The following is a 15155-nucleotide window of genomic DNA, read 5'->3' as shown; positions in this document are numbered from 1 at the left end:
ACCCCATTTTCCAGATGAAGAAAAGGAGGATCAAAGTTAATTTAACTTGGCAACGCTCATGCAGATGAAAGAAGCCAAGCATGCCTGCTTTCTGTCTCTACGTCCATGCTCTTTCCTGCATGTTAATTCTCTCCCCTTCAAGGTCTCATTTAGGAGTAAAATAACGTATCTTAATGTAAGCATTCATTCACACACTTATTGAGCATCCCTTGTTTCCTGGGTGCCAAACAGATGCTTGAATACAGAGATGAGTAAGACATTCTGTGCTGACAATGGCTACCATTCATGGAACATGTACTGTCTAACAGACGGCGTCCTGAGCATGATTCACCTGTCATTTAATCTACTCTTTATACCAACCCTATGGTAGGAATTGTTATCCCCACTTTACAGATGAGAGAAAGGGGACCCAGAGAAGTTCAATAGCCCATCTAAGCTCTGTGAACAGTACCAAAATACAATTACAGGCACACCTGAATTTAACATTTGAGCTTTCCCACACTACCTTAATTCACTGTCTTGATAAATCAAGTTGCATGCCCACAGGGAGCTTAAACATCTCATAGGCAAAAAAAAAAAAAAAGGAAACAAAACCCAAAACATCCACCCAAAACAACAAAAAAACCACAATCCATACAAGTGATTATATAATAAGAAAGAGTTAGTGCATTTATTTCCTATTTCACAGCTGCCTTCTCTGATAATGAAGTAATCAGGGCTAAAGTCACAACCAACAAACTAAAACGTTAATTCACTGTTTCATTTACGTGTCCATTATCAACTCTCGGCATCTGTATGCTGGAATTAGTCTTCTATCTCCACTATAATCATAACTGGGTATCAAGGAAGGTATATGACTTTGAACAAATGAGCTAAAAATTCTTTATTTTTGCATTTTATGGTAGGAAGAGAAGATCAAGCCAATATTTTCACATAACAGACTTCCAAACCAGGCAAGAGTTAACACTTAGAATTCACTGAAGAAGTATAAGCTGTACTTGTGAATTTGCCTACAGTTCTTTGCTGCTCTTGTTGCTTTAGCAAGTCTTTGGATTCTGATAATGACAACCCTCCTTTTATAGTAACAGATTTTAGGCAAATGCTCTACAGACTGAAAAACCCTTGCAGCCCATACACCATCAAGCTAAATATCTTAAACCAATGTATAGATGGAGTGTCAGCAGTATACAAGTAAAGTGCCTTCTACCACAGGGATAGCAAACTACCAACAAATCATTAATGTCCTCCTGGTTATCTATTCAGCAGTGTACCTGCCAGGTCAGCTTCTAAATGGGTCCTTTCAAGAAGAGTCAATTTTATTTTATTGGCAAGGACAGATATGAAATAGAGCCAGAAGGTTAATATGAGTTTAAGAGGTGCATAAGGTTATCTGGGCAATTAAACGCTCTCCAGGAGGTTAATTACCCACACCTAGGCCTTACAAGTCACAAAATATATCAGCAGTTTCAAAATTTTGTGTATAACAGACAACTCTATTCTACATTCTCAGTGATATCATTTCACTTAATTTTTGCAGGACTAAGTTAAAGTAACATTCCTTCTATGGTCTATTTAGGAAAAATAAAAAAGAAATGTTGTTCAAACTCCTGCAGCAATGTCATATAGAAGAAAAAATATGGCCAAAATTGTACAATTTTAGAGAGTGAGAGTAAGACAGTGTGCGTAAGACAGAGAAAAAGAGAGAGAGAGGACAGAGGGAGAGAGAGATTGAGATTGAACTGGTTTCTGAAAGCCTTAGCAGATTTACTAAATGAAACTGTGTGTGTGGCGAGCCTGGGAGCTGGGTAGGGCAACGAGGTTGCTGGAGGGCAAGTTGGTATGTTTCTGATGACCTGTGGTTTTAAATGTCTTCACTCTAAAGACTACAGAAAAGCCAGTGTGCTGTTGCTAGCTGAAATCATGATAGGATTTGTGTTAGACCTACTTGACCCACTGCCCTCACCCTCATTCAAACCACCATCATCTCTCACCTGGATCTCTATAAAAGCTTCCCACATTTCCCTGCTGCCACTGGTCATCCTCGACCCCTACCCCAAGCCTGTCTCTGCCCAGCAAGGCAGTCAGCCATCATTTATGATGGCAGTCACATCATGTCACACCTGCTTAAAGCCTTTCCATTGCATTCAGGAAAAATTCAAAATCCTTACCACAGTCCCCTCTATTTGCCTTTCCAACCCACTTTCCTATAACCCCTGCCCTCCCACTCTCACCCTGCCTTTACACTGTTCATCACAGTGGTCTTGATTCTATTTCTTGAACAGAATCTTAACATCATGTCATCAAATGCCACGTCAAACAAGCCCTCCTAACTAGTCTACTGAATGTTGCCTGTCACCACCACCACCCCAACTTTCAGGCACTATCACGGAACCTTCTTTTAGTGGCTTCAGAGAGCTTCTTTCTGAAGTTACAGCCTTATTCATTTCCATGTGCTTCCCCATCCTTCCTGCTCACTTTGTGTCCCCAGGACTTAGGGCAGTCCCCGGTACATGGACGAGTACAGGGCTTGCTACCTGGGGCTCCTTCTGCATTTCAGTGATGTGGAGCTTCTATCTTTCCTGGAGTGGAGTGGTGCTGTTAAATCTTTAGAAAGCTTCTAATATTATGTCATCATGTGATAATACTTAAAATCACAACAATTAACAATGATAACCACACTTCACTAAGCACCAACTTAGCACCAGATACTGGACTGGATGTTTTACATGTATTTTATATTTTAATCTCCCAACAGCCCTATAAAGTTGTTCATTGCTATGCTGTCCTACTTCCCTATGCAGATGATACCAGATACAAGTTGAATAGCCCTAATGTGAAAACCCAAATTCCAAAATGCTCAAAAATCTGAAAGTTCTTGAGGGCCAACATGATGCTCAAAGGAAATGTTGAATGGAACATTTTGAATTTTGGAGTTTTGAATTAGGGATGCTCAACTAAGAATACTGAAAATATTCTAAAATACCAAACATTTTGAATCCCAAGCATTTTAAAAATTATTTTTTTATAACAATGCATAATAGATGTATATAGTTTCAGGGTACATGTGATAATTTAATACATTCGTGTACTTGTGAAGATCAAATCAGTGTACTTGGGTTACCTATCATCTTAAACATTTGTTACTGCTTTATGCTAGAACCATTCTAATTCTTCTCTTCTAGCTATTTGAAATATGCAGTAGATTATTATAAACTCTAGTCACCTGAATGATCTATTTAATACTGAGTCTTATGTGTTGTATCACACCATATGTTTTTACTAATTTATTAACTTCTCTTCGTACTCCCCACCCCATCCCAAGCATTTTGGATAAGGGGTACTCAACTTGTACTGATCAATGACATTCTAGATCCCAATCTGTGTTAGTCCAAGGTACTAAAACATTACTCAGTATTTATGTAAGTCTGTAAAGGATGTGAATCCATTCAGGGTTCTTTTGGGGAGTGAATTCAAATGCTAGGAAAATATTCTTCCTCTTTGCTCTACTATAGATCCATCCTGTGACAGTCACACTGCACCACAAACCTCCTGATGACAGAGACCACCTTGCAAGGGACCGAGCAGTAAGTGATCTCAGCCAGACTCCTCAGATAATGAGACACCCTTCCTGCTTCCTTCTGGGAAGTAATGGGTTCAACTATCTAAGATTAACACAGCCTCTCCAGGTGTCCTGGACTGTCTTCTGGAAAGGAAAGAACCCCATGAATATAATATAAGGTCTTATTTTTCTGGCAAATGTACTTAAGTTCTGGACCAGGTAGGTAGTGCAGCCTGTTAATAGGATTTTGAAAAAAGAATTACTATAATTATTTTTTTTTGGCAGCCTGGAGTCTTTTATCTTTATGAGATGATAGTAATGTTTTAAAAGGATTATCATAGTGTTGTATGATGATGATAATAATAATAATAATCCTTTATTATATATAATGCTTTAAGAGTTTTAAAAATACTTTGATACAAAATAGAAGGTTTGATCCTAAGAGTGATCTCTTGAGGTATAAGGGATTGTAATTGTTTGCCAAATTTCATAGTAGGGGAAACTAACGTTCAAGGCAATTAAATAGCTTCAAGCTATTCACAGCAGGGCAGTTTCAAGACCCAGGTAGCCTGATTCCTAGTCCAGTGTTCTTTAAATAAATCAAGGCTGGTGAGCTAATTTAGAGGAGGAGACCAGAAGAGATTCTATCATAAGATGTGAAGTGTGTGTGTGCATGTGCATGTGTGTGTGTGTGTATGTGTGTTTGTATGTGTGTTAGGAGGGGTGGTGGATTCCAGAAAGTGATTCTTAGGAAATAAAAGATTATTTTAGAAGCGTAGACACATTATAAAACCTTAACAAAGCCTTGAGTTCCTAAGCATTGTCATCTGTTTCATATCACACCGTCACAATTAAATCACGGTGTCATACAAACTACCCAGGCTTCAAGCGTCCCAATAAAGACGCTTGATACTTAAAGAACGTTCTGCAAAGCTCTTTCGTATTTATTTTCTCATCTCATAGCTTTTTATTCTCTCTCCAGAAATAATGCTTTTAGAGTTTATTTTGCTGCAGTTTCTGTCTTAATGAATTAAAGGAGTCCATTTTATGGTTTCAGCAATAGTCATCTGTGGCAGTGACTCAACCAGCAGCTTTCTCTCAGTTCTTTCCCCAAGAAAAGAAAAGAGGAAAGCAAAGCTTCCTCATAAATGGTGCACTTACACTCTTTCTCTGTTTACATCTGTGGCCCCAGTGGCTCACCGGGCTCTGCTCTTGAACTTTCTTTTCTGATTATTGACACGAGGGCCTGAAGTCAAGGCAGAGATGATGATACACCATTGTCTTCAGCAAAAGGCAAAGGCTGCTCTACCACCCTGGCTCAGCACACAGGAGCATCTTGAGAAGAACACACTAGAAATCCCTAAATTCAGAACATAGCAGCCCAAGAGAAATATCTTCACTTTGATATCCACTGTTCAAATATATTGAAGGTGTAGTTTATGTTGAAGGTTAAAGAAGTTTAGTGAAAGTCAGTTTTAATGAATTCCAGTTCCCTCTATGCGCTTACCTCCAGAAAATGTTCTGCCTGCTGTTCTCGATCCAATTTCCTTGAAGTTGTTGTAATCAGACCTGTGTAGAAATGAGAATATTTGACTTTTAAATATCTGGGGCAAACAGCTTACTGAGTGTGGGGAAACAAGTCCAGTTAAAGGAAAAGCAAAACTGGTATGGAACTGTAACTTTCCAATCCCCCATGACAATCAGAAGGGTCTCAAGAATCATTCTTAAAAGAAAGTAAAATTTACAAAGAAAACCTGAAAAATTGTTTCAGCCTATCTACCACAGTTGGCATACTGTAATTACTTTGGGGATGTAAAAACTCACTAAAGAACTTCTGTTTTTCTGATAATGAAGAGTTCCAATGATTCATTTGCATATGACTGAAATTCTACAGTAGAAACCTCATTAAAGATTTTAGAGTTCCTGAACAATTAATAGGTTGTTTATGCTGATTAGATTCAGGCTATGAAACAGTACTTTCTTACTTAACTTTTATATGCACATATAATTTTTGCTATACTTGACAAAGAAGGTTATTTCTGTAATCGCTACTTATACACATAATTATTTCAGATTTAATAACTTACACATCACAGATCACATACTGTAATTTTATCATTTTGTTTTATATGTTTGAATCTTTATACAAAATAAGTTCCACATGAAAAATATCTATCTTTTCTTCCAATGGTGTTTCTCATAAGTGAATCACCCCTTTGAGTATAAAGACAAAGAAAAGAAAATGAGAAGACAAAACCTTCAAGGCCTCTCAGCTTATTGCACCAATTTGTCTTTTGCAGGTTTTATTATTCCTTTTGTCAAATGGCAATTAGGAGGTCAAATTTATTTTCCATTTCTTGATTCCACGATGTCCCTAAAGAGAATATGGGGTGGGCTGTTTTCCTGGTATATGCTGATGTACAATGGAGGAACAGAGAAAAATCATATGAAAAGCCTGTCCCAGTGCTGGTGAGGTAGGTGCAATGCGGAAAGGTATTTCCAGGGGCTGTGAAAGAGCTCTTGACCTCAAGCTTCTGTCTTATATAGAAGTGGTGGGTGGGAGCACACAGATTTTAGAGAAAGCCAAGAAGAGACCACAGGAAATTAAATGGCTCCCCATGGCCTTCGAAATAATATCCCACTCAGAGTAACATGGCTGTTTACAAGCTAGCCCCTCCTCTCCACCTCCACACTCCCCACAGGAGGAAAACCTGTGTTTTCAGTGCACAAATGATCTGACTTTCCATGAATTCATTCTGGAATGTGCCCTACAGATTTTTTTTCTTTACCTTTTTTATTGAAAATATAGATATATTGGAATATATTGAAAAAAAAAATGGTAGAAAATGAGCTTATGATTCAAGCATACCATGTGAAATAATTAAATCAAGTCAATTAACACATCCATCACCTACAATACTTACCATTTTTTTGTGGTGAGGACATTTGAAATTTATTAGCAATCTTGAAGTGTACAATAAACTATTATTAATTATATTCACCCAAGCTGTACATTTCTACACTGAGCTAGATTTTTTATTTTTAGCTCAGATGTTAGCCTTTGCTGACCCTGTTTAACAGGGCTAGGTGGCCATCTGCTCTGCCCTCATGTAAGCGGTGCTCTCCATTATTGATCTCTGCCTTATACTAGAATCCTTTGTTCACATGTCTGTATTTCCCTGCTAGACAAATTGACAGAGTTACTTCATGAGAAGGGCTTGTCTTTTGATTCGGAAACTGATGCCTACCTAGTTCCTCACCTAGAACAAAGAATAGGAACTCTTTAACGCTTAGTTAATGAAAAGTTGCTCTGGAAGAGATCCACTGTATTTTATTCTTCAGTTTTGCTACAGACTTGGAATGTGTTTAAGAGGGCATTGTTGTGTGTGGAGGGTGTATTTGTGGTGGGAAAAGTTTGTGTGACATGTGTATTCATAAAGTTTGCAGAGTTCCTCTGTGTGAATGAGCAATGCTAGGCACTCTTGGATGTGAAGAGCTACTGTCAGAGATTAAGGAGGAAAGACTGCCACCAGGAAGGTCAAGGAGGATCAGTGACTTTCCTTCCTTAGCTGACCATCAGAATCACCAGGGAAACATCAAAAACATGGATCTTGTCTCCCTGCTCCATCTCTCATTTACTCTATCAGAATCTCTTGGGATGAGGCCCGTGACAGTCCTCTTACTCTAAGAGAAAGGTGCTATCCAATTCTACTATCTTTCACTGAATCTCACTGTAACTTTTTATTGACCTTACTTCTTCTGACCAGACATGCCCAAGAATGAAATAGACTGAGTTGCTCTAGCATCTCGATCAGAACATTGGGCTCAGTGTGTGTGGGTGTGGGGTGGGGTGATGGAGATAGCCTGTGAGTGCCTGCTCGGGGGAGGTGAGGAGAGGAACAAAGGGCAGCACAGCACTCTGAGTCACATTGACAGAGGGTCTGTGTGGTCACCCCAGTGGATGTCTAACACACACATCTGACACCTTCATTTCTGGGCCATTCTATTGGACAAGGTCATATGTCACAGAGGCTCTTTCAAAGTGGGGAGTAACTCTCTTCTCACAAGTCAGGGGAAGCTTTCATGGAGCCTCCCCTCTCCTGTGTGGGGGCTCCTCTATTAAGAGTCCACAATAGGAATGAGATATGCTTGTTATATTGAGGCTATAAACGAGTCAAACGGCTGTTGGCCTTCACCCTGCTGCTCTTTCAGCCACAAAAGACCAGGACCCCTTTGCCCTCTGTTCGCCTGGGGACTCACTATCATCATAGGTGCTCCTTGCCCAGGGTCACAGGGCCACAGCCCACAGCCCACTGTGGTGTGGCTGTGCACAGGGAAGAGGGAGGTCAGCTTCCTCTCCTGATGATTCTTAGGGCAATTCTTTAGGACATTTACTTGTTTTCACAATGCCCACATGTAATTGGGAGAGCTGCAGGGTCCCCTTCACCTTCAAACCTTCACCTGGATGTGTTTCTCACATATTGATCAGCCCACAGAGAGAGACAGGCTTCCTGAAAAGTCTGAAACAACATACACAACAGGGAACTTGGAGCTGTGAGGAAGATAAGCAGTTTCTGTTTCTGGAGTAAAAAGATACAGGAAAGCCTCCGCTGGTTACAGTTCTCTTGGCTTCTACCACCTTTATTTTCACAGATATGAAATAAAAGGCAAGAAATAAAATGTAAGTTAAAAGTGGAAATTGGTAGGAAATCAGATGAGGTGGTATGAGGATAGGGAGTGTCTGTTTGCTAATGGGTACAAGGTTTCTTTTGAAGGGATAAAATGCTCTAAAATTGCAGACTATGGTGATGGTTGCACAATTCTGTAAATATTCTGAAAACAATTAAATTGTATCCTTTAAATGGGTGAAGTTTACTGCATGCAAATTATATACTAATAAAGCTGTTAGAAAAATCACTAGAAAATCATAAACTCTGACTTTAAGGTTTTAATAAGTCTTTTATATTTGGAAAAGGTAGGCTCTTAAAAATATTTAAATGAATGAATGGGTTAGTTTAGGCCTCAGGCATGAAGAAGGGTTGAAATGAATAGAGTTGATTGGGCTTGTCCATTGGAATCTGGAACATGGAAACATTGCAATTTTACAGTTACAGCAACAACTGGTAGTTATTTGCAGTTGAAAATAAAGAAATACATCTCATTACCAAAATCTTGATAAAATAAATCTTGTTATCAACCCAGGGTCAGCTAAACCACTAAGGTATAAAAGCTTTCCTACTGCTCAAAGTACCTTCTTATGGATGAGCTATGGCAACTCAGCAGCACTGCCATTTTTTACAGTCAGAAAAGAATGAAGTGAGCCATCCTTCCTGGCCCAGAGGAATTAGTTAAAATGACCAATGCTGCCCCTTCATTTATAATAACTTTGTTGTAGCTGAATGCATTTGGAACAAATAGAGAATAAGACAACAAGACAATAGAGAACAAGACAAAATAGAGAGAATAGAGAACAAGACAAAACAGAGCAACCTCCCTCCTCAACCACTCTGACTCATCACTGGGGAAGGCAACCCCATTCTGTAATCTATACAACAGAGGTGTGTGTGCATTACACATATAACTGTAGACCCACTGGGCACAGTAAATTGGGGACTGACATGATGAAATTGAATTTCAAAGATAAATCATAGGCAAGCTTTTGAATGTGGTTTGGAGATATAAACAAACACATCATTTGATATAATTACATATGCAAACCTCCAATTTAGGAGGGGAAGTACGCCAGTCCTAAGTGAATGATACTCAATAAGGGGCGGGGGAGACATATGGCTGGAACTGTGCAATTACTTAAAAATGGCTGCTTTTGATTTTTTGTTATGGAGACAGAAGAATCTAATGACCTCTCTCTCTGAGAAACAGCCTGAGCATGAAAATGTGGCTGCCTGTTTGAAAGAGAACTCAAAATGTTCTAAGTAGCTGTGGTCAGAGAAGTGATACTTTTAAGGATGACACCTTTTCCCTGATTTTTCTGCCTGTGCATATCCTGGGTCGCAGCTGTGTAATCTGCTGCCATGACATTCACGTTTTCTTTAAGTGCTACTTGAAGCAGTGCGGGTCTTAGCTGTTTCAGCATAATTCTGCAAGACTGTGGGAAGCTGAGTTTGGTGTTTTAAAAATACAACTAGAATTATCAGCTCTGTGAGTGACAATTAATTCTTTCCTCTGTGTTTTTCACATCCCATTTCCTAAGCTTCTCACTTCTTCCTGTCTGTACCCAGCTATCTGGTAAACCGTTCAACATCCTTCCAGACAGTTGAGTTGTTACTTTCTATGTGAAGCCCTCTCGGACCTTTCCTTACCTGGCATGTTGCATGTAATTAATTCATTTATCATCTGAATCTCCATCTAGACTACAGTTGCAGGAGGCAAAGGCTTTGGGTCTTTAAACACAACTAAGCCCACAACCTAGATCAATGCCTCCTCAATTTTTTGAATAAAATACTACTTTTGCAGCACACAACATTTTGCTCTAATTATTTGCTAAAGAGTCAGTCTTCCCTAATAGGGCACAAGGAAAAAGGTGGTGAATAAATCTTATTTATGTTGTATTCCTGGTGTTTAACACAGAAACTGGCACACTGTAGGTACCAAGCAAAATTTATCTGAATGAAGGTGATGTGGATGTAGTCTTCCAGAACTCTCAATGTCATTTTATTTTACAGAGTGGCCATAATGGTTCCAATGCATGGGTGTTAAAGCTGTGTAAATGCTCTCCTCTATCCTTTGAATAACTTTAATGTTTTCCTGTTTTTGGAGGTCATCAGAGCAATTCCTGATAGCCTTTAAAAAATTTTTTTCAGCTGCCAATGAAATATTTTTAATCTTTAATCTTATGCACAAAGGATTTGTGGCCATTCCATTGTTCTCTCCCATCCTGATTTCTACCTAATTTAGGGAGAAAAATAGGAAAATAATAAGATAGTTGTATCCAATATTTATTGAGTACTGAATATGTACCAAGCACTACATTAAATAGTTCATATACATAATCTCATTTTATCTCACAATAGTCAGATATCATATAGTCTAAGAATATACATCACATAGTCGTTTTTTAAAAAAACAAACCTAATACATGCCTTTACCACAACTTTAATTTTTCCTCTTAACTCTGAAATTTCAGAGAAATTGGAATTATTTTAATTCCATTTGTAGGAAGAAACAGTTAAATAAACTTGCCTGAGGTCACCAATGACTATACCACAATTCAAACCCAGGAATTCTTGGCCAGGTGTGGTGTCCCCATGCTTTGACAGGCTAAGGCAGGAGGACTGCTTGAGGCCAGGAGTATGAGACCAGCCTGGGTAACATGGTAAGACCCTGTCTCTTTAATAATAATAATTAGACAGGCACCTATAGTTCCAGTTACTTAGGAGGCTGAAGTGGGAGGATGGCTTGAGCCCAGGAATTTGAGGTTACATTGAGCTATGATTACGTACGTCACGGCACTCCAGCCTGGGTGAGAGAGAGAGGACTCGGCCTTTAAAAAAATGAAACCCCTTAAACCAAAAACAAAACTAACTCTGGAGCTTCTTCAGTTTTTTCCTTTTATCTCCCTAGCAGAAGATGTGGGGCATTAGCAAAGTCATCTGTCTAGGGGCCAGGAGATCTGGGTACTAGAATCAGCTCTGTCAGTAACTGGTCATAAGATCACAGGGAATAAGATTCCTTCTCTAGGCCTCAGTTTCCTCATCTAGGAATGTCCTATGCATCTTTTCAGTGTGAAGAATGTACGGTAATATAAGGAATATTACAAGAAGATCATTAGTCTTCTTCCTTCCCTGCTTTATTCCCTGAGCACACGTTCTTCTCAATGGTCCTGAGCCCAGCAGTGCAGGACCTGGGTGGGTCACCCAAACAGGAACAATACATGCTGTGTTCTAGTTTTTATTTATCCACAAAAATGACATGAAATTAAACATCCATATGCACATTTCTCAAAAGGAGGAAAGTAAAAATATCAGTTAACTATAAGTATGTGCTTTTAAATAGGAAAGTACACACACTGGCTATTCCCACATTTATGAGGTCTTCTATAAGATTCTGATTTCTAGAACCTCTATTTCCACCTCTTTCCCTTCAGTCCATTAAGGAGCATTAAAATATTCCCTGCAGTATTTACATATGGACATCAGGCTATGCACTCAATTTGGAGAGAAATGAAATGCATGCATAGTGAATTCAACTTTCAGGAGTAAAGGAAAAATTAAAGTTGGAGTGAAGACTTGTATCACATTTCCTTAAAAAATAAACAACTAAGTAATATGTATTCTTAGACTGGATGATATTTATTTGAGAAGAAAAAATACCAGAAAGAAAAAAATACATATACAAGAGCTACAACATCAGTTATAAGGGGGTTAAAAAAAGGATTCTGGAAACTGCCCCCACGAGACATGCTTCTTAAGTAAGGGTTGTTTCATCAGGTGTAAAGACTTGGAGTTGCTCAATTGAGCACGTGGTGCTGCTATTAAATTTTCTTAAGAAAAGTTGACAGGGGAAATCACCCATGGAGCTTAAGCCTGCAAGCTGGACTTCTCTTTATAAATAGATATTTCTGAGAAGCTAATAGAAGCTTTAAAACTGTAAAAGTGAGGGTACATTTTAAACCAAAGTATGAAGATGCTGTGGGTCAAACATGGTTTATGGCTGTTGGTTTCTGTAATAGACACATTTCATTTCCTTCTTTGCAAGCCAATGGATGGCATTTCTGAATTCTGTCAGGGAAATCCCAGGCAGTATTTTTCTGCCAGAAATACTTTTCCCTTTGGATTCAGGATTCTGTAACCGCTACAGGTAGCAAAGGGAACAAGCCATCTTGCAGAGGAAAACTGTAGAGGCTGGCACAGACCTGGCAACTTCCCTTCAGGCCTAGTTGACTGATGGAGTTGCCCACAGCCTGGAGGGAGGGTTCTAAGGTTCAGGCAAGTGCTGCTTCCTAACTCTACTGCTATATTAGATTGATTAGAAGCATCTGAGTCAAGTCCACTTGTCAGCAGAGTGAAAGGTAAGGTGGGGCCAATGAGGGAAGGAGTAGTGAAGATGATGTTGTATGGTAGACAATACTTTCAAAGTCCTCCTCCTCTGTATGATCCTCTTCTGTACCCAGTGGTCTTGCCATCCTCCTGCACACAGGCATGCATGCATGCATGTGCACACACTCATACAGTTAGAACCAGAGATGCTGTGTACATGCCTAATTTTACCAGAATACCTGGATACTTCCCACTCCCATCTGTTCTTCCATCAATTCCTCTCCTCATCACCAGTCTCCATGGCTCTCCCTCCCAATTGCACCGAGCCCTCTGGTTCTGCCTTCCAATGCTGCCTAGATGAGGATGCATTTATGCACCTGAAGAAATCTCTAGGCTATTAAGTTAAACCTTGAATGCCATATTGGATTTCTTCAGAGAAATTAAGCCACAGATGGTAAACCAATACGAAGGATGTCGTATGAAACGATGCCATCTTTAGGTGCTATTTACATACCACTGATGTGCATGCTCAGATGTGCAATATGGCGCACTTCTCCCCCTTTCACTTTCTGCCAAGATTTTTTTCGTAATTCTGAATATTGGATAATCAAAATAAAGAAGCATAAGTGACTGGCAATCTAAATTCCACTATATAGATGGATCCTAGAGATTATCTAGCCTAGGAAGCATTGTAGTATACTGGCTAGCAGTACTCAGGCTCTGGCATCAGACTGCCTGGCTTCCCATCCCAGTTCTACCGCTAGGCAGCTGCATATCCTTGGGCAGGTTACTTAGCTTCCTCATCTATAATGAAGCTTATTAAATTAAATAATTAAAATGCTTAGCATGGTTCCTGGCACATACTACATGCCCAAATAATACTATTCTTATTATCAGCTCTAAGAACAGTGCCTGGAGTATCATATGTGTTCAGTGGTTTAACTTTGTTTCCTTCCCATCTAAACATTTGGGCAGCAAAAATTCTAAAACATTTAATACAAACTCTGTCATCTGACAGATAGGGAACCTGAGGCTCACAGTATAAGTAACCTGTTCAAAGACTTACTGATTTAAAAAATCCCTTTGTCCATGCATGGTTACATTTTATTGAGAGGATAATATACACTTTTGCTACTTGAAGCATAGCACGCATTAGCATCATGGGAGCTGCTTAGAAACGCAGACTTGTAGGCTCCCCCCAAACCTAGATAATGTATGCACAAGAATTTTAAGATGACTGACTCTAGATCATTTTTGGTTTTCAAACTTGGCTGTGCCCTGGAATCACCTGGGGAGTTTTAAAAAATACTCACGTCAGAGTCCCACACCCAGAGGTTATGAATTATTTAGCATGGGGTGAAGCCTAGGCATAGGGATTTTTAAAAAATTCTCCTAGGTGATTCTAACATTCAGCCAGGGGTAAGAATCACTGTATATCTAGTTGTTATCTTCTGGATGATGGGGTTATAGTAATTACTTTCATTGGCTTATCTAAATATCTAGTTTTTCTAACATCAACAACACTCAACTTTATGAAATAAAATAATTTAAAGGACAATAAAATAGAGGCACCAGGAACAGCCTCCTTTATGCCATCATCTGAATTCTATGATGTTCTGGTCTGAATCCTTCCGCCAAAGGACTAAACTATGTGGTTACCATGTTTGTTTGGACTTTACTTATTAATTAATTAATTTTTAAAGAGAGGGTCTTGCTGTGTCACCCAGGCTGAGTGCAGTGGCACGATCATAGCTCTGCAGGCTGAAACTCCTGGGCTCAGGCAATACTCCCCACTCAGCCTCCCAAGTAGCTGAGACTACTGGTGCATCATCATCCCCAGCTAGTTAATTTTTTTTTTTTTTTTGGTAAAGATGTGGTCTCACTATGTTGCCCAGACCAGTCTCAAATTCCTGGCCTCAAGGTCTCCCAAAGTGCTGGGATTCCACGTGTGAGTCACCTTGCCCAGCCTGTTTTGACTTTAGATCGGAGGCATGCTAGGCATGCCTAGCAAGGAAGACAGGAAGTCCTGTCTTCCCTTACTATACTGGCTTCCATGAGATATAATTTCACTTCTTCATTCAGGCATACTTTCTTTTACTGCCTGGCCCCATCCGGCCACCCAGATCTCCCTAGCAGAGGTGGAACACCTTCTCTATACAGATGCTTTCTCTTCCTCACAAAAACACATTTGGACACAAGGCAAAAGACAAAAAAGATACAACAATAAGTCTCTATATTTTCTTTCATCAAACTAACAATCCAGTGAGAGAGGTAGACACGTAGGAGAATCACTACAGTACAAAGCAAGATCTAACACATACCCTAGACAACTTTGAGTGTCCTTAAGAAGGAAAGATTTATGCTGAATTGTACAATTAGAAAAGATAAAGGAATGAGCTGTATTTGTACCGGGCCTTTAATGTTTAATAAAAATCTGACAGAGAAGTTGTGAAAAGTCAAAATGTCCAATCTCCATTTAAGATTAACGGGACAGGCACTTTGGGAGGCCGAGACGGGCGGATCATGAGGTCAGGAGATCGAGACCATCCTGGCTAACACAGTGAAACCCCGTCTCTACTAAAAAATACAAAAAACTAGCT

The 15155-nt window shown here is 39.4% G+C and overlaps 1 protein-coding gene across 1 annotated transcript in view; it reads right to left on the bottom strand.

The window, feature by feature from the left end:
• Window positions 1-15155, bottom strand: part of FAT3 (FAT atypical cadherin 3) — a 725482-nt gene that overhangs the window by 205166 nt on the left and 505161 nt on the right. The window contains exon 4 of the mRNA XM_017851631.1: window positions 5067-5128. Within this exon, the coding sequence (XP_017707120.1) occupies window positions 5067-5128 (62 nt within the window). The remainder of the gene's footprint in view (window positions 1-5066; window positions 5129-15155) is intronic.

The sequence above is a fragment of the Rhinopithecus bieti genome, unplaced genomic scaffold (assembly GCF_001698545.2).
Source record: "Rhinopithecus bieti isolate Rb0 unplaced genomic scaffold, ASM169854v2 scaffold_32422, whole genome shotgun sequence".
NCBI classification, from domain to species: domain Eukaryota; kingdom Metazoa; phylum Chordata; class Mammalia; order Primates; family Cercopithecidae; genus Rhinopithecus; species Rhinopithecus bieti.
The sequence above is the reverse complement of the archived record's forward strand: the minus strand, read 5'-3'. Positions and strand labels throughout refer to the sequence as shown.